The following is a 25,357-nucleotide window of genomic DNA, read 5'->3' on the forward strand; positions in this document are numbered from 1 at the left end:
AAGTTTGCAAATCCGGTTGTTTAGTTAAAACCAGGCGGCATTTTTTTATTTTTATTTTTTTTACTTCTTTGATTAGATAAACCAGATTTCACGACTTAAGGTTCTACAATCTGCTAGGAATTTCTATCAAATCTTCCCGGAGAACTTCCAAGCCAAGTTCAATGTCATAAAATTAAGCACTGCAAACGTTTGGTAGTTAAATGAGACTTCGGCGTGTAACCCGACCGTAAATTTGTTTGGGCCAAAATACAAGGAAGTGTTCCAGGCAGTGAAATGTAGGATTTAAAGAAAAATGTGAGAATGTGAGAATGGAAAGGTCTAGGGATGGACAGAGTAGGGCCTCTGAGGTCCGGGGGGGGGGGGGGGGGGGGGGTTAAGGGGGGGGGGCATCAATTGGTAAAGAGATTGCCCAATGCTTACAATATTTTCTTATATGTGTCATACTTACCTGCCTAACCTCGACCAGTGAGTATGTGTTTCCTGTATTTCGGACCAAAAAGCAGGGGGATTGGAGCATTGTACAACTTGCTTTTTAAGCTAGCCCAGGCCCATAACTAAATTTATATTGGACTATACAGCCAATTTAAAGGGAACTATCAGCGGGTTAGACAAATCTAACCTGCTGATAGCTCCCTAGTGGGCACAAGGGGCTAAGGGTGACAGTATGTCTCAGCTTCATCCTTAGCCCCACTCCTGTGCTGTTAGTTGTACCCAGTAAGCCATTCAATGCACTGGGGCGTGGCTACCACCCCTCCGAGCCCCGATCAAGCGGCTCCCCAGCCAGCCCCCCCCATTGATAATTATTAGAGGGGGGCAATCCATCCCCAGCTGGCCTTTCCCCTAATGATTATCAATGGGGGGGCTGGCTGGGGGTGGATCGCTGCATAGGGCAGGGCTACGGCCCTCCGACCTGCACATCTCCTCTAATGATTATCAATAGAGGGTCCAACTGGAATGGTGTTCGGAGGAGCGGTAGCCATGCCCCCCGTGCTCCTAATGGCTTACTGGGCACAAATAACAGTACAGTAACGGCACTGAGGATAAAAGCAACAGACGTACCTTCATCCTCAGTGCCCCGTGCCCAATAGGGAGCTATTAGCAGGTTGCATTTGTCTAATCTATCCTCTTTAAAGGGGTTGTAAGGATTTTTAAAGTTGGATAGAAGTTAGCCAGTCACTATACATGCAAGCAGATTGATTGCAACACTGTGTGAACAATATACGGTATATGATATCATCGCTCCAAAAATTGGAAAGATGGTGATGCCGGTGTGGCTCACTTTAAGGCTAGGTCCAACTTTGCAAACATAAGACACTTGATGAAAAACACCATAGCCTTTTGTGCAGCTGTTATATGTTTTCATGGTTACAGACAACAATCAAGCTCTGTATTGCCTGATCCTATAGTAATACTTCCTTCCATCTCCCCTAAGGAACCTTGATACATTAATAAGGCTTAGGGGAAAGATATATAGAAATATGACTACATGAACACACTACATAGGGTTTGTGTAGTCTGTTACCATGGAAACACATAGGACCATTTGAAAAACAAATAAAAATGGACAGTTACGTAAACAAACCTTTTCAATGGAAAGGTGAAGTTCTCACATCAGTTTAAGATCAGTGGTTGGGGGGATGGAGCATCAATATTTTTAGCAATAATTTTGTAGGAATCTGAAGCTACTTACAGCTCTGATGCTTTCAAAGTGTCCATCTTCTTTTTCAAAGTCAACCGGTTGTTCATTTAGAGTCCAGAAGAAATTAATATCAAGGAGAGGATCGTGGATGGCTTTGCAGCTAAGAACAACACTCTCCCCAACAGTAAGTTCGGTTCTCTTCGGTGTTATTTCCATTTTTGTAGGTTCTATACAATGAGAGAAGAATAATAGTTGGATTAATTATTTTCTATGTACGGACACATGCCCCCAAGCAGAATGTGTGTACAGAAAGAGAAGTAAAAACAAAAACCAACACTGTTGACAAAGAAGCCATATTTCATGCTTTCCTTTTTCTTTTTAATGCAAACTGTCTGCTTTGTTGTCTTCATTTGCCCACTTCCTGTCTAGTGTAAACCCTGTAACAGACTTCCTGTTCCTGCTGTACATTCTAGCTGGCAATTCAGCCAAATCTAATTGCTCCTTGCTACTCCTTCTCACTACACCCACAAGAACCTAATGGGAACGAATGACTTTTTTATTGGTTCTTTAAGCAAACAACATCTAATCACTTGGTGTCCCATTTAGAGGACAACGGAGAGCAGCTCACTAACAAAAAGGAACATATGTTCAAAGTGAACATATATTGATAGGGTATATTATTACCTTTCTTTGGTTATTTATGCTTTTATTCTGCTTCTGATGCAAACTGTCTATTCTGCTGTCTTCATTAGCCTATTTCCTGTCTTGTGTACATTCTGTAACATAATTCTTGTTCCTGTTGTACACTGTAGCTGGGAATTTAGCAATCTCTATCTTCCTCTTGCTATATGGAAATCTCCAGTGGGTCTAGTAGGCGGATTTATAGATAAGAAGATGTAGTGTGGAGGGAAAAGAGTTAGCTGAATTGCTGGATAAAGTGTATAACAGGAACAGAAAGTCCATTAAAGCACATGCAATAGACTGGAAGAAGGCAGTGAAGACAACAGAGCAAACCATTAGTATCTGGGGCAAAAAGGAAATAAAAGAAGAGTAAAGGAGTAAACCATAAAAGACCATATAAACTTCAAATTCCCCTGCTACTGAGAGTCAAATGCCAGGAGTCTTGGTTTGAACAAAGACTTATTGCCAATCTGAAGCAGATCCATAGACAAGCATATTGGAGATCCATGGAGGTGCAGCAAGGATATTTGACTTTGCCTCTTCATACATAACAAAGGCTCAGAGCTCCACTGTGGAGATCGCAGGGAGTCCTTGTAGAAAACTTTGAGCAAACCTCAACCACGCTTTGGTTTCCCAACCCTAGGCAGTCCTGGAAAACATGGATATAGCCATAGGCCATAGCCATGTTTTCTAGGCCTCCCTAGGAATGCATACAACTTCAGCAGCTACCACTTATCAAATGCTGCACACTCAGGTTTGGATGAACCCAAGTGAGCTTAAAGTTTGCTCAGCTCTACTTATCACCTATCCTGGGGATTGGTATCAGCTAACTTACTTCATTTCACCAGAACCATGAATGGGGGGAGAGGAAAATAAACCATAACAAGACTTTTTAGTAGTGGATAATATGAAACAGGACAAAGTCACTGGTCATCTCGAAATCCAAAATTGCTAAAGCGGGTCATTAATTCAAATGTATGATGGAAGCTTTTCTCTCTGAGAACAAAAGGACAGGGCATGTTGAAATTGCCAACTGCCTATTCCCACTCTCAGATAAAAGACTTGGGGGTCACCCAAATATATTAGGTCCTGCCAAAATCCTATTTTATTGACATTAATAGGTACAGTCAGCTTGTTCTGAGGCTTTTATTATTATTATTATTATTATTATTATTATTATTATTATTTTTTTTTTAATATAATATTCTCCATGAAATAAATTATGTTCATGACTTTAAGGGGCTAAACCATGGAATAAAAACCTTAATCCTTATTTCTCTATTAATAGTAGTAGTAGGCCTTATATCCCAATAGGTGCCCTAAAATTATTTCAGTCACCCGTTAAAAGAAACCTGCATATTTAACAATTCACATGGGACATCCAATGGTTAATTACGCATTTACCGAATCAGATAAGTCATTACCTGTAACAGACACAACTGTTGTGATTTCTGCAAAACCGAACACGTTTTCCCCCCGGCATGTGTATTTTCCTTCATCTGATTTAGAAGCATTTAAGATCCGTAAACTTCCATCTGGAAGAACAGCTATCCTGGAAAAAAAAAGTTATTTTATACATCTGGAGCCACCAAGATATAACAAAGAATAAGTTTAAGCAAAAAACAATAAAAAAGCATATACTTTATAAGGCTGAAAATTTCATTCCCAACTTCACATTTGCTAATCCGAATAAATCCCTGGATCAATAACCCATCTCCTGTAATCTAGTGACCGTAAATTCTAACATTAATTCACTCATGAGAGAAACTCAGACCCTCTTAAACTCAAAACCACCACAACAACATAAAGAGTTCCAAAGTCTCACTGCCCTTACAGTAAAGAATCTCCTGCTATGATAAAGAGACTTTATTTCATCTAGCCCTTAAGGATGTCCTCCTTGTTATAGGTAGAGTCTAAATATAATAGTGGTAAATTCAATTTGAATCTAAATTATTCAAACCGAATTAAATTAGACAACCAATTCTAACTAATCAAATCGGAAACTAATTTTGGAAATTGTATTGATTTCTTAAGATGCCTTTACACCTTCAAGAACTGTTAGTGGAACAATGATTTGGATGACAATTATTTCTCCCGGTCTCTAGAGATCATCGAACAGCGGAAAATCTTAGGTTTTATAGAACTCAAACCTTTTCGAACCTTCCGCATTTGATTCCCGATGCCTTCCCGATCCGTGGAGAAGGAGGAGATAGCCCGGGTACCGCCTGGAATTCCGGGATTCAGCCTAGGTAATAGGCTGTATTCCGGAATTCCAGGCGGTACCTGGGCTGTCTCCTCCTTCCCCACGGACCGGGAAGGCATCGGGAATGAAATGCTGAAGGTTCAATAAGGTTCGAGTTCTATAGAACCTAAAATTTTCTGCTGTTCGATCATCTCTACTGTCTCCCCATACACATGAATGTTCAACAGGAGAGGAGGCATAATCCACTGACAGACTCTGTTGTCTGCTTATCATTCAGGGAACAAAATGGTTAGGTAGTGAATATCCATCATATCCAACTTCCAGATGATGTTGGGAGGCCTATGGAAGGAAGGTGGAGATCCTGCAAACGTTGGTAGAACATACAAACTCCTTGCAGAAGTTGACCTTCTTTAAAATGAAATGCAGGACCCAAGTGATACATGGCAACCATGTTAACCATAAGCCACCATGCTTGTTTTTCGATAAAGCTGATTGTACAAGTATGTAGTACAATCTGTTATTTTTCCCCCCATAAATTTTGACAAAGATTTGTTCTCCTTTTTTTTTTAACTTCACATTTTCTCATTGCAATCTTTTATGGTTCCCCTGACCAGGCATCAAGGAACCCTGGTGTTTAAAGTTATCCTGCTTGTGAAAAGCTGGAGCAGCTAGTAGTAGTAATTGCTCCCTTGCCCATAGGGCTTTTGTACAATTGCACCAATGATATATTTGGTAAAACTTAACCTGGACCAAAACATTTATACAACGATTTAAAGATGTGCCCTTCCTTACCTTTCCTCAAGCCAAGGAGAAATTGGAATTAACATGTTTATTCAAAGAAAGGTAAAGATGGACACATCTGTATATCTGACAGATAGTTTTCTATTGCTACCAATTGCATCTTTGTAATAAATCCTGTTTTTTTTTTTAAATCATATTTTCTTATATTTCTATACTTTACCTATTGAACTCCTCATGTCAGCATTTTAAAGTAATCACATCCTTGTTCTATTTTTATTAAGAAGGAAATAATTTGGTCTGTATAAAATAATATACCCAAACACACAATGTCACTGAACACAATAAATCCAAAATCAGTATGTCTGACTCAACTTCTTATATCAGTGACCCCAGTGTCCATACACATAAAAGTCATATTAGTTGTGGTGAGTGCCAGGGCCAGATCAAGGTCTGTGGAGGCCTCTGGCCAAAACACTGTGTAGAGGCTCCTAATGTTTTGAGGAAAAAAAGGACAGTAAAAGAAAATAGCCTATGAAGAAAGTTACAAATTCTGCAGCAACAAATAGGACCACAATTACAAAAATAGTCTTTCGAGAACTATCTACATTCTGGTTTCACAAATATTTTCCCCTGTTTTTTTAATGGATTTTTAAGAGTGATAGCAGAAATGTTACTGCTAGAGTTTCTTTTACATTAAGATTATGCTCACACACTGTACAATAAAAACACTGCACCCCCCCCCCCCAATGATCCTGAAATGGTAGGTGAAGTGTCCTCTGAAAAAATGAAGTGAAATCAGCCCCCTCCCCCCTCTCAAGTTTATTCTCTACAGGGCTTCTGAACACCACTGAACACTGAATTCTCTCTATAGAAGCCCCATGGCTGCTTATGCATGCTACTGGTTTATTATCAACCCCAGGGGTGGCATCATCCCACATTAAAGAGACAGTACAACTACAGTCTACCCTATGCTAAGGCTTAATTGGTAAGGTTTTAGTCACTAGCCGGAGGAGAGTTCAGGGTAAACGGAGCTCTAATTAAGTCCTAGGTCTGCATGTTTGTGTACATAGGGGAAGGGGACGCCACACTGAATATTTGCCCTAGGTTTCTAGATACAGCTATGATAAATGATGGCATCATCCTTTTCCTGCAAGTTCAGGTGCAATTTCTTAGCTAATCAACATGCAGAAGACTCTTTGGTACATCCTGCGATGACGTTGGACCCATACATGTCAATAGCAGCGATTGGTCATCTGCGCCATTCACTTCAATGGAATTCAGCTGCAACCCTCATCCAAGAGTGGAAGAAAGCAGCCACTTTTTTTTTTCTAAGCCTTGAAGAAAAATGCTCTACCAATGTTATTTTATAAGGAATATAAGAACTTACTAAACTAGACATGACAGGAGAACCAACAGTAACTATTAGGTGACTCTTATGATAACTGTATGACTATATAGTTTAACACAACCATGAAATACACAATACTGTAGATATACATGATACCTGATAAATAAGAAACCTCTTGGCTCAGGTACTAATGAAAAGAGTCTTGAACACGTGTACAGGGACTGTCACTTTAATTACAATGTGAGTGACGGGCTGATTGATATATCCATTTGCAAAAGCTCGCACCGGTTCTCATTTTAGATGACACAGCTGTGATTTACACATCTGATGGATCGCGGAGTGCAGAATTATAATTTAGCTGTTGCTCATGTATGTAAATATATACCGACTTCTGTTTGATCAGTGGAGCTATTTATATTGTACGTGTAAAGTATCTAACAGTAAAACACACCATGTCAGAGTGATAAGTAAAACAATACATATGTGCCCTATTTAAATAAAGACTGCATCTAAATGTATACTATGAAGTGTTGTTAATAAAAGCAGGTCTGAGGTGTGGAATAAGAGGCTTGACTCAAGACAAGAGCTCAACCTAAATATCCTTATTATAGAAAATCATCACACATAGCTGGGGCTCAAAATCACCTTTTTAAGTGCAGAAAACTATTTTGTTATAAAGGATATTTTACATTTTGTGACTTATTATTACCGTATTTTCCAGTGTATAAGGCGACTGGGCGTATAAGACGACCCCTGACTTTTAAGAAGATTGTCAGGAGTTCGCCTTATACGCCTGAAATGCAGCAGTGAGACGCTCGGAGACACTTGACTGCTTCGGGAGAATGACTGGGGCTTTGGGTACTTCCGGAGCCTTCATCATTCTCCCGAAGCTCTCCCAGCAGCCGAGCGCCTCCGATGAGACACTCTGCTTTTCAGGAGAGCTTCAGGGGATCACCGTCGCAGGCAGTGTACGTCACACTGCCTGTGCCGGGAACAGGCCAGAAGACACGTGGATGCCGGGAATGGGCCCCAGGTGAGTTAACTGTTTGTTTTTTTATAATGGTTGCCCCATATGGTGGGGATGCGGCCATTTTTGCCCCCCCCCCCACACACCGTATTGGGTGACCATACCCGGCCTATAAGAAGATTTTTCGGGGTTAAAAAGTTGTCTTATACGCCGGAAAATATGTTATTATTAGAGATAAGCAAACCGGGTTCGGGTTCGAGTCGATCCAAACCCGAAAGTTTGGTATTTGATTAGCAGGGGCTGCTGAACTTGGATAAAGCTGTAAGGTTGTCTGGAAAACAGGGATACAGCCAATGACTATATCCATGATTTCCACATAGCCTTAGGGCTATCCAAGTTATCCAAGTTCAGCAGCCATCGCTACTCAAATGCCGAAAGTTCGGGTTCGGATCAACTCGAGCATGCTCCAGGTTCGCTCATCTCTAGTTATTATTGTTGTTATTATTATTATTATTATTATTATTATTATTATTATTATTATTATTATTATTATGTAGCAGGAAACCTCCTTGGGGTTACAGGTTAGTTTAGGAAACCCCTAAAATATAGGTACTGTATATTCTCTATAAAGCACTTGTAGGAGCAATTTTACTGGCTAATCATTATATGGACTCACATACTATAACACTGCATTCCTGGTTTCTTTAGCGAAGTCAGAAATGGTCTTTCCATACTTAACCCCTTAAGGACAGAGCCTGAAATGGCCTTAATGACAGAGACAAATTTTATGAATATGACCAGTGTCACTTTATTCATTAATAACTTCAGGATGCTTTTAGCTATCCGGCTGATTCTGAGACTGTTTTCTCGTGACATATTGTACTTTACATTTCTGGTAAATTGGAGTCGATACTCATAACAAATCTTTATGAAAAAAACCCAAATAATGTGAAAAAATGTGAAAAAATGCATTTTTCCAACTTTGAAACTTTTTTGCGTATACAGAAAGTGGTTATACCACATAAATTATATATTAAATAGCATTAGCAACATGTCTACTTTATGTTGGCGGCATTTATTAAACTATCTTTCATTTTTTTAGATAATAGGGAGCTTAAAACATTAGCAGCAAATTTCCAAATTTTCAGTAAAATTTCAAAATCAGATATTTTTAGGGACCTATTCAGGTTTAAAGTGTATTTGAGGGGCCTGTATGTTAGAAAGCCCCACAAAGCCCCCCATTTCAGAAACTGCACCCCCCACACTCTGCAAAAGCATATCCAGAAAGTGTTTTAACCCTTTAGGGGAGTCACAGAAATAAAAGCCAAGTGTGTAAGAAATTTGAAAATTTTAATTTTCTGTGCAGAGATTTTATTGTAATCCAATATTTTTCATAATTATAAACCTATTACCAGAGAAATGCACCCCAATAATTATTGTCCCGTTTCTGCAGTTTATAGAAATACCCCATATGTGACCCTATTGCGCTATTTGACGCAACCACAAGCCTCAGATATAAGGGAGCGCCTAGTGAATTTCAACGCCTCCGTTATATTTGGTCATTTTTGACTGTACCACTTCAGGTTGGCAGAGGCTCTGGGGTGCCAAAACCTAAAAAACACCCCTAAAAGGGACACCATTTAGAAAACTACACCCCTCAAGGAATGTAACAAGGGGTGCGGTGAGCATCTGGACCCCACAGGTGCTTCACAGATTTTCAGAACAATATGGCTTGAAAAAAGAAAAAAAAAATTTTACACTAAAATGTTGTTCTAGCCTTCAATTTTTCATTTTCTTAAAGGAATAAGAGGGAAAAAAAGACAAAAAATGTGTAGCGCAGTTTCTCCCGAGTACGGAAATACCCCACATGTGGCGATAAAGTGCCAAGGGGGCGCAGGACGAGCCTCCAAAGGGAAGGAGCGCCAATTGGCTTTTGGAAGCTGAATTTCACTGAAAAGGATTTCAAGGGCCATGTCGCATTTACAGAGCCCTCGTGCTGCCAAGACACTGGAAACCCCCCACAAGTGACTCCATTCTGGAAACTACACCCCTCAAGGAATCTAACAAGGGGTTCAGTGAGCATATGGACCTCACTGGTGACGGGCAAAAATGTGGAACAATGTGACGTGAAAGGGAAAAATTTCATTTTTTCACTTTCATGGCACAAATGTGCCCGTCATCAAGGGGTCCATATCCTCACTGCACCCCTTGTTAGATTCCCTGAGGGGTGCAGTTTCCAGAATGGGGTCACTTGTGGGGGGTTTCCAGTGTTTTGGCAGCACGAGGGCTCTGTAAATGCGACATGGCGTACATCATCCATTCTAGCCAAATCCAACCTCCAAAATCCAAATGGCGCTCCTTCCCTTCGGAGGCTTACCCTGCGCCCACATGGCGCTTTATGTCCAGATGTGGGGTATTTACGGACTCGGGGGAAATTGCTCTACACATTTTGTTTTTTTTTCCTCTTTTAACCCCTTGTGAAAATGATAAATTCAAGGCTAAACCAACATTATAGTAAAAAAAATTTAATATTTCATTTTCACGCCACATTGTTCCACATTTGTGTCCGTCACCAGTGGGGTCCATATGCTCACTACACCCCTTGTTACATTCCTTGAGGGGTGCAGTTTCCATAATGGGGTCACTTGTGGGGGGTTTCAACTGTCTTGGCAACACAGGGGCCTTTTGAATGCAACATGGCCCCTCGAAATCCATTCCATCCAAATCCAGCCTTCAAAAACGAAATGGCGCTCCTTCTCTTTGGAGGCTTACCCTGCACCCGCATGGCACTTTATGTCCACATGTGGGGTATTTCCGTACTCAGGGGAAATTGCGCTACACATTAAATGTTTTTTTTTATCTTTTAACCCCTTGTGAAAATGAAAAAATCATGACTAGAGTAATGATTTAGAGTAAAAATTTTACAAAAATTACACTAAATATTGGTCTAGCCTTGATTTTTTTCCATTTCCACAAGGGGTTAAAAAAGAAAATGAACACAAAACGTGTAGGGTAGTTTCCCCTGAGTACGTAAATACCCCACATATGGGCATAATGTGCCATATAGGCACAGGGCAAGCCACCAAAGGGACAGAGCGCCATTTAGAGGCTGGAATGGAGGATGGAGGCCATGTCGCAATTACAAAGCTCCTGTGCTGCCAGGTCAGTAGAAACCCCCGACAAGTGACCCCATTCTGGAAACTACACCCCATAAGGAATCTAACAAGGGGTGCGGTGAGCATATGGACCCCACTGGTGACGGGCACTTACGTAGAACATGTGCCAAGAAAATAAAAAATACCATTTTTTTCATTTTCACGTCCCAAATGTGGCCGTCACCAGGGGGCCATATCCCCGCTGCCCCGCTTGTTAGATTCCTTATGGGGTGTAGTTTCCAGAATGGGGTCACTTGTGGGGGGTTTCTACTGTCCTGGCCGCACAGAGGCTTTGTAATTGCATCATGGCATCCTCTAATGGGAATGGCGGCCATACCTACTTAGCTGGGGAAAAGGGACAATTCTAATTTATTTGGGGGTATTAGGCCAATTATTAGTTTATAAGGTTGAAAATGACAGGTGTCCATCAAATTCAACCTGTGTTGATCCAGAGGAAGGCAAAAACCCCTCGTGAGGCAGACGACAGTAGCCTCATCACAGGGAAAAATTCCTTCCCGACTCCATAATGGCGATCAGAATAATCCCTGGATCAACGTGACCCCTGAAATAGGAATAAGGGACAGAATTTAGATAATGTAGAACCCCAATGACGTGTGGTGCACCTTGGAGCGATCCAGTATGCAGAGGCCGGGGGGGTCAGGACAGGCGTCACACTGGAAAATGGTGTCCTTCCTGATCCCCCTGTTACGCCACACTCTGCACTTCTTCTGGGGTCTCCCTTTCTCCAGTGTGGGGGACGTCACCTGGAAAATGTTGTCCTGGTGTGATACGGGGTCCTTCATATCCAGAAGCGCTGGGTCCGCTCCATGGCTGCTAAATATTAGGGCGCTATTACTACTTCTGATATTTTCGTATCGTGCCGCAAGCTACAGTAGCTCGGGCAGCGAGGGACCAGAAGAGGGGGTGCTGGTATAAAGGTTATCCCCGTACAGGTGGTGACCTTTATCCAGCAGTGGGAAGATCAGTTCCCGGACGATCTTCCCACTTGTTCCGAGGATGGGGGGGGGGGCATCTGGGGGCATCTGGGGCTGGATTCGGGTGTCCCTTCCTACATACACTCTAAGGGTACGTGCACACTGCGGAATCGCGACAGATAACCCTTCGTGCATTCCGCAGCTGGCACCCACCGGCGGAGTGATGCAGGCGCACGTCTCCATCTGTGTCATAGACTCCATTCTATGCACGGGCGGATTCCGCTCTCCGTCCAACATATTCATTCTTTGGACGGACGATGGAATCCGCCCGTGCATAACATGGAGTCTATGACACGGGTGGAGACATGCGCCCGCATCAGTCCGCCGGCGGGTGCCAGCTGCGGAATGCACAAAGGGTTATCCTTCGCCATTCCGCAGTGTGCATGTACCCTAAATCTGTAAGTGTACCCTGAGGTACGCTCACAGAGTTTGTAGAATTTCACACCATACCGTCATCTCTTATTGGGACGGTACTGGCAGAAAAGACGTGTCTGGGGGGCAGCGTACGCTACGCTACCCCCAGACACGTCACTGGATGATGAGGATGATGAGGATGAATGGAGGAAAGAAGGATCCCCCCATTCATCCTCACTGGCTGTTTCGGTGTCGGAGGCAATAACGTATCCCTCTGACGCCGAAAACACCCTGGGGGCCATCTTTATACGGGGATTGGTATATGGGGTATGTAGTGGTGTAGTGTCAAACTTTATTCAATGTAGTGTGGTGTAATGTAGTGTTTTTTACGTGTTTTTTTACAGTAAGTATAAAAAAAAAAACTACGCCAACAAAGGAGTTGCTGATAAATGCCGCACTTATGTGCGGCACTTATCAGCAGACCGTGGCAGTAGAATATAGAAAAAAAACACCCTACGCCAAAAAGGAGGAGTTGCTGATTAGCAGCGCACTTTCGTGCAATGCTGATCAACACTCAGCGGCAATAGGGTGCGGAAAATAGAAAAAAAATTTCTACATTCTGAACATCCCTGTAGCTGCTGATACGTGTATTACACATATCAGCCGCTAGAGGGCAGCAGAGTGCAAAATATGGAAAAAGCCGACGCTGGAGCCGAAAATAGCCGAGAGAAGCCGAACGTGACGTCACGGAGGAAGCCGAAGACCCGAACGAAGACGAGGACGCCGCGAACCCGGAAGACGCCGATCAGGAGCCCGGGACAGGTGAGTAATGTACAAATACCTGCTCTGGACCCCTCGGCTACCTAGCTGAGGGGTCCAGGGCAGGTATTTACTATTTTGTGGGACTCTGATCGCCGTGCCACCGGCCCGATCGCCGTGAACGGCCGGGCGGCCGTTCACGTCGATCGGGCCGGTGGCACGGCGATCACCATTACTTTTTACAGTAAGCACGGGGGGTGTTAACCACCCCCCGTGCCGTGAAGCTAAGATGGCCTGCTATGATTTATAGCAGGCCATCTTCCCCGATCGCTGTGTGCGAACACGCAGCGATCGGGGAAACATCGGGCGTAAATTTACGCCCTGATGCGCCAAGTACCAGGGCGCGAGGGCGTAAGTTTACGCCCGATGTCGTTAAGGGGTTAAAATAAACATTCTGGCAATTGTTTTTATTTTTAATTTGTTTATATAATGTAGAATAGGATATTTACTGAGAATACTGCAAACCTAGAGAAAAAGGAGCTCCTGCACCTCACACCCATGGCTGACTTCAATGCCTCTCGGCTACATTTAAAAACCTACGCCAGAATGTTGGTATATAATGATCACACAATCCAACTATATTGCCTCATGTACTGCGTGCAGGTCTTCTGGCACAGTAAAAACAACACTGTGCCGGTCAGCGACCACCAACCCCACCAAGCAAACGCCAACAGGGGAAGGGGGGCCCAGAATGGCCCTGATATCCCACTGTCACAGGACCAAATCCAATGGCCCCCTCAAATCCCGCAGGTACTGCCGTCGGAGAAGGCAGCCACCAAGCAACACAAGTGTGAACAAGGCCCCCCCTCCCCTGTTGGCGCTTGCTTGGTGGGGTTGGCAGTCGCCGACTGGCACAGTGTTGTTTTTAGTGTAGGGACTCATGTGGGCCAGAAGACCTGCAGGTGGTACATGAGGCAATATGGTTTGATCAAATTATATACCAACATTCTGGCGTTGGTTTTTAAAAATTAGTGTTAACTATGGGCGTGAGGTGCAGCCACTTCTCTTTCTCTAGGTCTGTATGTTACTGAGAATACTGCAGAGGCTTTCGCGTATACCTTGAGTATAGTTAATCAATGTATTGGCTCACCTATTAGATCACTGACCTCTTAAAATAAGAACCTTAAGCATAGGTAACAATTGAGATGAACAAGAAGAGAAAAGCTTGATGGGGAGAAGTCTGAGAGTAGATCGTGTAGTTCACAGGAAATCAGACTGACTGTTTTTATGTCTAGACATGAAAACATGTACACCTGACTCGTGCATGCAACCGAGCTAAGATGAATACATTTATACTGCTAGAGTACTGGTGGTAATATGGCATTATATGTCCCAATTTTTTCTTGGGTGCTTCCGTAATATTAATCATTATGTCTTTTAAACATTTTATATAGATACAACCATAACATGTACAGTATAAGGCTATGTTCACACAATGTATATTTTTGTAAAATCACGGCTGTTGTACAACAGCTGTGATTATTGCGGAAATATACATTACATAGCCGTCTATGGGATCTCGGCCGGAGCGTATACACATAGTATACGCTCCGGCGTTGATTCCTCGCAGCGCCACAAAGAACTGACGTGTCAGTGCACACTGTGGAGTGAGTGGATCTGGCCGCTCGCTCCATAACATGCAGTGTAGAGTTCTGATGCGGGCGCATCGGAACCCTGTGGCCCGAAAGAACATCTGGATGGTACTGCAGTATCGGTTGGGATGATCTTCTCAGAGACCAGCCGTTCTGTGACCCCGACGGGTCACAGAACGGCCGGTCTCAAACATTGTGTAAACATAGCCAAAACAATGTAAAATGCCAATACAAGTTATCAAATCTATGTATTTTTGGTACTATTAAACCTTTTATATTATCAAAATCTTTTCAAATATGAACCCTTTAACAAAACCTTTCTAAATTAGCATTTTCTTAAAAACTAATGTTAGCAAAAAAAAAAAAAAATCTCACATTTACATCTGTATGTTGTGGGGAAAAAAAAATCTTAATTTGACATCTGCATCTTGCGAAATGAAGATTTCTTAAAGTTCTGAATTTAATCTCATGTCCATCTTGTGGCAGACTATAAAACATGTTCGGTAATTGGTGTTTTTGATTAAAATTCAAAGCAGGTTGAAGGAAGAGTGTTTCATTTTTCCAGTACGTACTTCCAGCTAAAGGCTCATACTGCAACCGCCAATAAAAAGCATTTCCTAAAGCTGCTCATTACAATATATCAACTCATCAGCCAAAATACGGGAAGAAGAAATTCTAAATAAACCGGCTTCTCCCATCAGACAATGATTATAGAATCCCATTTCTCTCTTCAGTAAGACCATAACATTAAGTAGAGATGGGTTAATTATGAATGTAAAACATTCTTTTGGGGATTGTTACCATGGATATCATTGCCAGAGGTTAATGAGCTTCAGATCTTATTAACAAATGGTGCATTCTGTGTGAAGGGCAAACAACGTTCCAAGTATTGCCAGTTTACTACTCGCATTAACCTTGGGGATAAAATGCCCAACCATATACACAATATTTGCATTTGGAATTGCCTGTTAATTTCAGAATCGTCAACAATTCCTAACTGATTTTAGTAATTAAACAATATTTTTAGGTTAAATAATTAACTCATTTGAATATTAAATAACAAATGAAAAACATAAAATGTAAGATTATATAGCAAAAAAACAAACAAATTGTATAGTTATTTAAATAATTTAAAAAGGCGCAGGAAATATTAAATGTAAAATTATTTGAATACTTTAAAAACATAAAAAAGTATTTAAATAATTAAAACCTTTAATGTTAAAATCACATAAATAAATGAAATAAATAAATAAAACAAATGTAAATTGATACAACCATCAATTCTGTGGACTGTTTATTTCCTAATCTAACATCCAGTATTTTAGAGCTTCCACTTTCCACACAATGGGCCAACATAGTCCCAGTGTTGAGCAGGTATAAAATTACCTAATCATTTTTTATAGTGACTATTGCACAAAAGGGCAGCCTGGTAAAAAGATCCCCTACAGGTTTGTGTCTGCAGCAACTATGTAAACTCTCAGTCTTCATTAGTGGAAATTATAACAGCAAAATTTATGGCTCCAATGCGAAGTTTACAACAGGTTCCTCTACCTACCATTTGCCATATTATGTAATATGTTGTCTTCTTATGTGGTACAAGGGCCTAGTGGCAGAATGCCCAAGTTCTAGCTACATCCATGTAAAAAGATAGTATAAAAAGTGAGGTCAACGTAAGCAAAACTATTACAGATGGAGTAGTCAACATTTCTTAAAATTTAACCCCTTGATGGGGAAGATAATGTGTTGTTATAGATGTGTCCACCCTTACCTTTCCATTAGTTAAGTTAGCAATATCATTATAAAAAAAAAAAATTGACACGTCAGAGAGACATGTCAGAAGTCTTGATCATTTCGGGTCAGACCACGATCAACCGGGATAATAAACCAGGAGAAGTCCGCACACCTCACATTCACTTCCGGCTCTGTATTCTTTTCCAAAATGGTTGGTCCCTTAAACTCATATTATACATCTGTACAGGTCAAATAACACAGAGCCGGGAAAGATTGCGCCGCACATGGACTTCTCCCAGCTCATTCTCCTGATCGGTTGTAGTCTGAACCCTTAGACCCTGACTAATAAAACTTTTGATGTCAAAAGTTTTTATAACAGGTACTCTTTAGGGAATCCAATTTGATCAGGACATGCTAGCAGGACACTCTAAAGGCTTTACTGATATAACAATCACTGGGTGTCCACAAATAGACAAACACAGTATTTACACAGCATTACCAAACCATGTTGTAGGGAAGGGCTGATAATCTCACACCATACATTGCAAGATATATTGTGTTCATAATACAAATATGATGATATTGGCATTTTTCAAAACCATTCTTAGGTTGGAGATTCTGCTCAAGTTGATTTCCTCTCATTTATTTTTCCTGTTGCTTCCATTATAAGAAAATAGTGGTTATGTTTGCTTTTAACCTTTTATTGTTGGTATCACTGTAAGAATGCATGCTGTAGTGTCAGCAGTAGCACCATGCCCAGCCACATCTCAGCAGCTCTATAGAAGTGTACAAGATGGCTCCTGGCCATGCATAGTAGTCTTAGCACCTTGTATAGTGAAACCTTGGAGAACTTGGTCTAAGAGCATTTGGAAGACAGGCTGATCATTATTTTTTTTACAAATGTAACTCGGTAAATGAGCAGGAACGAGCCCTCCTGTGTCCCCATCCAGGTACTGTACTGGGTACAGTACTTTCACCCACTGCTTCCTCATCCACTCTGCTGGTTATTGGAGGACATCCTCCTGTGGAAGCGAGCAGTTCAGCCTTATCTCCTCTCCCTGCTGCCGGAGAGCTGAGTGTGAGTGAGGCTGTGGCGCCCTCCTCCTGTGGGGTTCAGGTAGCCTAAATCCTTTGTGCACAAAGCCCAAATGGAGATTGCTTCATCTCCCCAGGGCCTCATGTGGACATCTCTAACCACTGCCATGCATGTGTCACCGCCATCTTGCCTACACATGGTGCTGGATGGGGTTCAACCACTGCTACTCTCTGACTCCTGAATTAACCAATCACCAATATCTGCTTCAGACAGCTGTTACTAGTAGCAGCAGGCAGGAACAACCATGAGAAGCATGCAAACACCCTGGTTTCCCTCATCAGCTTTCCCCCATACTCATGTCATTTGCCATATACTTTTGAGGCCACTTATTGACTGCCGGACAGTTCCCTTAAAGAGGATGTACCACCAGGTACATGATCTTTAACCTGACACAGGGATAGATCGTCGGCGTCACAAGGAAGCCGGTGCCGTGGTCCGTTTTTCGAACCGCGGCCCGGTTCCCCTGTACGGCAACGTTCTTTCCACGGTTACCGACTGGTGCTCAAGCACTGGAGGAAGGCTGGCCCACCCCCAGTGGGAGGGAATTCCCTACCCTCTATGACGCGATTTCGTTAGAATCAATGGAGCCGCGTCATAGAGGGGACGGAATTCCTTCCCACTGGGGACGGGCCGGCCTACCTCCAGTGCTTGAGCACCGGCCGGTAACTGTGGAAAGAATGGCACGGTACAGGGCAACCGGGCCGCAGTTCGAAAAACGGACCGCGGCACCAGCTTCCCTGTGACGGCGTCGTTCTATCCCTGAGTCAGATTAAAGAGGATGTACCTGGTGGTACATCTTCTTTAAATATACACTGTTTACATGTAAAGTCCTATTACACAGTGAATAGAGATGAACGTGACTTAATCCGGAAAACATGGATACAGTCATAGGCCATAGGTTGTATCTATGTTTTCCAGGATTCCCTAGGGCTGCATCCAACTTTTTCAGCCACCAGAAATCAAATGAAGAGACTTCTGGGTTTTGAACGGACTCGATTGCGCTCCCCTCCAACAGTGATCATTGTTACTTGACTATATCTATAAAGGTTCCAATTACGGTAAAATTAGAATAAAATTACCATAAATTACATACATAAAGTACATCTGCAAATTAGAATGTATCAGCCTCTGTGAAATCTCTCCATCACATGTCTGCGTTCTTTAGTGCGATTCCAAAGTAAAAGATCAAAATCCATTAGTTTGTATTTTAATTGTTTCCCACTTGTAAATGTGCATCACAGTGTCCTTATGAATAATGGAATACAGCCCTGAAATCACAGCCATCAACACCTCCTTATACACCCATCTCTCTTAACTTTTCTAGTGCTAACAAATCTGTTTATGGTCACATATTATTATCCCACTTTACCGTATAGTATTAATTTATATGCATTTCCTTTAAAGAGGACCTGTCGGTAGCATCTTTGCACACATGGGTTTTCCCTTTAATAGAAGACATGTAAAGGTTGGTGTCATTGAAGCAAGTTTACCAAACTTTTCTACCACAAATCTTGGTGGTGGTAGTTCTCCATAGAGGCACCAATGCTTAAAGAAGTCTGGCGGGGGAATTATTTTGCGCTGGGGGTGGGGGAACATAATAAAGAAGATATATTTACTCATCCCAGTGCCTGCACAGTGCCATGTCCCACTCCTAAAGCCCAGTAGGCAGTCTTCCGAGCTCCCCTGCAGCTACATCACGACCCCGCTGTCGAATGCCCTTCTCAACCAGTCAGTGACTGGGGCAGGACAATGCTGCAGTTACTAATTGGCTGAGTGGGCTAAATTCTTCTTGTTTGTGTCAGGACAGGGAGGTAGGGATAAGACACGACAGTGAGCCCTGATGCTGAGCCCACCCACTGTCCCTACCTACTTGCCTCAAACGGCCCTAGGCAGATGCAGACAACCACAAAGGTGGTCCCTACTCTGGTATAAGTGTAACACAGAACGAGACAGACAAACAAACACAAAAGGAGAGTCAACAAGCCAAAGTCAAAACCAAACTGGCAATGCAGTACGAAATCAGTGAACAATCAGATAGTCAGAGGTCAGGCGGGAGGTCAGATAACAGGTCGAGGAAGCAGAGGAATTAGGAACAGTGAACGCAGGAACAGACAGGAGGAGCTGGAATCAGGGTATGAACCTTTAATAGCCAGCGATGAGAGACTGGCTTAGCTTTCTTTTATGAGGATCAAGAGCCTGGTCCGGATCCCCATTGGACCAGCGCTCTGATCCTCAAGGTTTCAGACAGGCAGAGGAAAAAGTCAATCAGAAAGACACTGCTCAGCTGCAGCAATCAAGTCTAGCAGAGCTCAGTGTAACTCCTGCATTGCCGGAAGCTGAGAAGCAATCGGGTATGTCACACAAAAGCAAAAACCAAGCCCAGTTCACACAAGGCTACTGCACATTCCTGACAGTTTGTGAGTTGTCAGCCAAGTCATGACATACCCCAAAGTTGGGAGTAGATGACATCTGTCAGGGTACGGGAACGCGGTGGTGTGGCACAGCGCAGGCACGGGGGACAGTAAACATACTGTCTTTACTATGTTTCCCCATCCTCTTCGGGTTATGATTTTTTTTCCCCCAGCCTGACTTCTTTAAAAGTTATTGTCAGATAATGCAGTGTAATTTCTTGAACATTACAAACAAGGTAAACAGAGTTTTATAGTATCCAACCACCTTACTGCCTACAGTGCTAACCACCACTCCACCTTACTCCCTACAGTGCTAACCACCACTCCACCTTACTGCCTACAGTGCTAACCACCACTCCACCTTACTGCCTACAGTGCTAACCACCACTCCACCTTACTGCCTACAGTGCTAACCACCACTCCACCTTACTGCCTACAGTGACATGAGGCTGAGTAGGGATTGTCCAAAGAGGAGACCTTCTTTAAGTATCAAGTACACTTTGAGGTCAAAAATAAAAAAAACTTATCCCAAGCTTCAATGGTAATAGAAGGTTTTCCACTCTAAATAAATTGCAGGTTGAAGATTTCAGAAGCAATTACGACAATTTCTTGATCCTGGCCATTATTAATCCATTGCTTTTCATCTATAAGAAGCCAGGAGGCAGAATGAAGCATTTAATGTCAATTATTACTGTATCACACCATACACTTCCTAACACCAAGACGGCCAAGTAATTTACAAGGGTTATGGACCACTGATTACTCTTTTACTGATAACTGTCTTGATGTAATTGCTATTTGTATCTAAAAGCATTTGTCAAACTTGAATTAGGCATGTTAATAATATGCCTGCTCAAATTTACCATTTGTTCAATCACAAAAAAATAAGCTCTATTGTTTGACAAGGCAAATCAGAATTCACAGGATAACGTGCAAGAAACATTCTAATGAGCGTGTTGTGTTGCATGCGGAATTAGGCCAGTGTCATATACCATATCATCCCTACATGGCACGGGCGGGTGATAACAGCGGGGCTCCTGTAGATAAGTAGTATAAGGGATTGTTGATTTTCTATCACGAAATGTATGTTCACACTGCCCTTCATTACTCTTTCCCTCCGTCATGTTCAATTTCAACAGTTAGGGTATGTTCCCACTATGGAACACGTGCAGGAATTTCAAGCGGAGGCAGCGCGTAGTGGGAACATACCCTTACACAGCATGCAAAGTGACAAACACAACTTGAGGACATCAAAGTCTTATAGACGCCATTAAGACACAATGTACCCCTCTATCAAAGTTACCTCTTATTAATTTGAATACCCTAACGGCCACAATATGTCGAGATATAGCTTCCTTTACCAAACTACCATTGTCTTGGATTGGCCATATATCAGTAATCAATATCAGAGATGAGCGAAGCAAATTCAAATTTGCTGTGAATCGGGCCGTCAATTTGCTTCAATCTGCGAAGCAAATTCCCCCCAATTTATTGAGGAAATGTGCTAAAACAAAATGGCGACTGCACATGCTGTCTGGAGGGTCACTGGGCAGGAGAAAGGGATTAACCATAATTAAAATTTTTATTTAAAATAGGCCTAGCGGCATTAGTATCGACCATAGATGGGATGTGCAGCCTTTCCTTTCTCTCCATGTCGTGTTTTACAGTTCTCCCTTTTCTGAACAGCTCGCACTCCTTTATAGGACCCACATGACCAAAATTAGCAGGATATGCCTGTGCTCACATGTCAGTACCTTATTTCTTCCCCATTCTGTGTGAGCAGCAGTGGTGAGTGTAATACCATATTCATACTTTTGTTGTTTGGGGGCAGCCTTCCCCGCCGGTGGTGCTGGCCGGATTCTGGTGGGGCATTTTGGGTCTGGTCCTGTGACATGGGGGTTGCAGGGCCACTCCATGGCCTCCCTTCCCTGCATGTGCACGCTTTGCGGGGTTGGCGGTCACTGACCGACACGGTGTGGAGTTAGCGTAGGGACCCGTGTGAACCAGGGGACCTGCACGTGGTACACGGGGCTATTATGGTTTGATCAAATTATATACAGACACTCTGGTGTTGATTTTTAAAATAGGCCTAGCGGCATAAGTATCAGCCATAGATGGGATGTGCAGCCATTCCTTTCTCTCCATGTCGTGGATTAACCATAATCCCTAGCGCCCGTCCAATCAGCTGCAGGCTGCTCTGTGATGTCAGCCCCTCCCCCTCTATATAAGGAGATTCTGTAAGGTAGGTGACCAGTCGGCTGTGTGTGGAGGAGAGAGCAGGATGGCAGCAGGCAGTAACAGCAGAGCAGATAGAGACTAACAGAGCAATATAGGGACAGAGAGGAGAGGATAGGAGGGCGGATTATGGGGGATTGTTTGTTGTAGCTGAGGGGCCTATAGGAGTTCACTGAGATCAGTGAAGACACAGTCCATTTTATTCACTCACTGGGCACTGTAAACTCCTCTTGAGTGAATGGAGTGGGCGCCTTACATAATCAGTGCTCGCACTCCACTCCTACTGTGTTATACAAGCTGAGTTTTATTAAATTGGATGATTGACTGGCTGTTTTTTTTAAATTACGATTTTCAGATTTTTGGCACTTTTACAAGAACATGCGTTAACACAGTCCCAGTACTGTAGCTACTATAGTTTGGCTGTTTTATTGAAATTTGTTAAGATTCGATTTCGGAATATTACCAAATGTGAAACGAATTTCCCTCATCTCTAATCAAGATGGTTCTATTAGCCAAAATATTATATTTCTACCATAATCTGCTAATTTTCTGTCCTGTATCTTGAATACGACAGATAAAAAGTTTGTAAATAGAGATGAGCCCAACTGGAGCATGCTCGAGTCAGATCATTCAGCATTTGAGTACCGATGGCTTAATAAGTTAGATGCAGTCTGGGAAACATTGATACAGCCAATGGCTTATGGCCATGTTCTTCTGGAAGCTTAAAGGCCATATTCCACGTAACGATTATCGGCCATATTCGGGCGTTACGGCCGATAATTGTCCCATGGTATAGGAGTCAACAAACAGCCGACATCGTTCTTGTCGGCTGATCATTGAAGTCGTTTGTCTTTCCACATGTTGAAAGAAAAACGACTTATATAGCAGCGATCTGCTGCCGCCGCTCCATGGGATGGGGACGGCAGCAGCAGACCGCCGCTATATCAGTATATCAGTGTAATCAGTGATCACCCGGGCAGCCCCCTTCCGGCTCTCCCCGGACTCACCCGCTCACTGCTGCCGCGTGGAATAGCGGTGGCAGCGAACGGGGAACGAGGAGCAAACAAGCGCTCACATCGCTCCTTTGCTCCTCCCTGTCAGCCCGTGGTATAGGGCCTTTAGGGCTGGATCCAACTTCAGCCACCAGTATTCAACTAATTTGTTTACTGAATAAAGATAGGCGATAGGGCCATTACCATACACGACTGTGCTAGTCAGGTAGGGTAATGGTTAGAGATGAGTGCTACTCAAGCATACTCGAGAACGATTGTTGTATCCATGTTGTCTAGAACTCCCTAGGGCTGCATCCAACTTTGTCACCCACCGATAATCACATGCAGAACAATTGGTCTCAAGCATGCTCAAGTAGTGCTCATCTGTAGTAATGGTCCCAGAGATTTAATAAAGATCCCCAACACATTTTTCATCCATGGACCCCACCCACTTTTTGAGTTAGTCATGAAGATCAGTGTATCATGGATTTGCTATCTATACCATTTGATCATGGAATCGTCAGTCTAGCATCCTAGTTTCACCTCTCTAGTTGAAGTATTTTATGTTCTTGTATATAAACTGGGCGGGTTGTGTACGGACGTCCTCTTATGTTGAACAACAGACTCAGATGAAGTGTTAAAGGTTGTGCAGCCCATTCTACCTCTTCATTCTCGTCTCCGGCAGAGTAGAGCACAGTATGTTCCAAACCCTGACGACTAATGAAATACATCATTAATGTGAGGGATAAACAACACATGGAAGGAAGAATGGAACTTTCCTTCAGCTCTTTGTCGGAGAGCAGAGCTCCTCTAAAATGTATAATTTTACCATTACATTCCGATGTCCTTTTCTGTCTCATTTTTATATTATTAACAAACAAAATACAAATATGGAATAAAATAACAGCTTTTATGCGTTTAAACTTTGTACTCGGCGACCTGCTCCTTCGCATAATTTGAGAACATTTTACGATTTTCTCCCCGTATTTGCATTTTTTATTATATTCAATGAGATTGGAAATTACAGAAGTAGGCAGGAAGTGTAGGAAATTTTAATTAACAAGCATTTCAGAAAAGGTAACACGTTTTACGTGAGGTCAAGGTAATGGATTCATCGGGATTTTTCTTGGAAACTGTTTCATTCTGTTCTGAAAATTAAAGTTGACAGTTTATAAAGGGGAGCTTCTGAGAGCGACTATTATGTAGATTTTCTTATAACTGGAGTTGCCTGGTATAAAACAGTCATCATAGGGGTACGTATAGATCTCTGGATCGCTGCCAGTAAAAATGGTGCATAGTTACACCGGTAATAAGGTTGAAAAAAAACCCCATAAAGTTCAACCTATAACCCTGTGTTGATCCAGAGGAAGGCAAATGCCAATTGCCCCATTACAAGGCGAAAAATTCCTTTCCGACTCCAATATGGCATTCAGATGCAAATTACCATATTACAGCTTCCGAGTCATATTATACACCCATAGAGGACAATATTCCAAAACTGTACACTGTGGGTCCTTTCTTATATATCTCTTAACACATCCTGAAATAAATAAGTTGAGAAAATTATTAGTGTTGAGGGAGCATGCTCAGTCAAGTATAGTGCTCGATCAAGCATCAGAGTGCACAATGAATCTCAACGCTCTTCCAAGCATCTTGTGGTGCTCTGGGTGCTGTTTAAATATTGGTGCTACTGTTTAAAATCTAATCAAAATTGCGTATATTTTGTTTATACATCCCTTTAAAGGATGAAATATGCAAAAATTAGAATAAAAATGCAATATGTTACTGAAAGACACATTAGGACTCATTTGTCTTGCAATTTGGTATTGCATTTTTTTATTCAACTTTTTGTATATTTCATTTACATATCCCATCAAGAGATGAAATATGCAAAAATTAGAATGCACAAATGCAATACCTAACTGCAAGACACATTGGAGGTGAAACAAGCACCCTCCTCTCTGTAGAGCAGGGGGCACCTGGGTAAATGCATGGGTCTCCAATATCAGTCATGCACTCGAGCATCGGAGAATGCTCCACTTGAGTAACATGCACTCCAGCATCTTAGTGCTCGCTTAGCACTAATCCCCATCTTTTTAGAACAACATGACTTGGTGACACTCTATCAAGAAATTTGTACGCTGTGTTTGTCTATATGTGAAAAACAACAAATGATTGTGATGTTAACTTAACTAAAGGAAGGGTAAGGATGGACACATCTATGTATATTGGTACCAAATGTAAGATGTGTGAAATCCGTGTGCGACTGTATTATAGAAGTATTTTGCTCTGTGCTCTGGATTTGGGATTCCCTTGTCTTCTGTGTATTTCGATCTCACCCCCCTCCAGGTTGGTGGAAGCCTAGAAGCATCAATAACCTCTAGTTTAAGCTTGCATA

General features: G+C 42.3%; 1 protein-coding gene across 5 annotated transcripts in view; it reads right to left on the bottom strand.

Annotated features, from left to right (window-relative positions):
• Positions 1 to 25,357, bottom strand: part of CNTN5 (contactin 5) — a 948,473-nt gene that overhangs the window by 120,899 nt on the left and 802,217 nt on the right. For all 5 annotated transcript variants that reach the window (XM_069969612.1, XM_069969611.1, XM_069969613.1 and 2 more), the window contains 2 exons: positions 3,745 to 3,872; positions 1,691 to 1,866 (listed from right to left, as the gene is read on the bottom strand). In XM_069969612.1, coding sequence (XP_069825713.1) covers positions 1,691 to 1,866; positions 3,745 to 3,872 — 304 coding nt within the window. The remainder of the gene's footprint in view (positions 1 to 1,690; positions 1,867 to 3,744; positions 3,873 to 25,357) is intronic.

This window comes from Dendropsophus ebraccatus, chromosome 5, assembly GCF_027789765.1.
Source record: "Dendropsophus ebraccatus isolate aDenEbr1 chromosome 5, aDenEbr1.pat, whole genome shotgun sequence".
Taxonomy (NCBI): domain Eukaryota; kingdom Metazoa; phylum Chordata; class Amphibia; order Anura; family Hylidae; genus Dendropsophus; species Dendropsophus ebraccatus.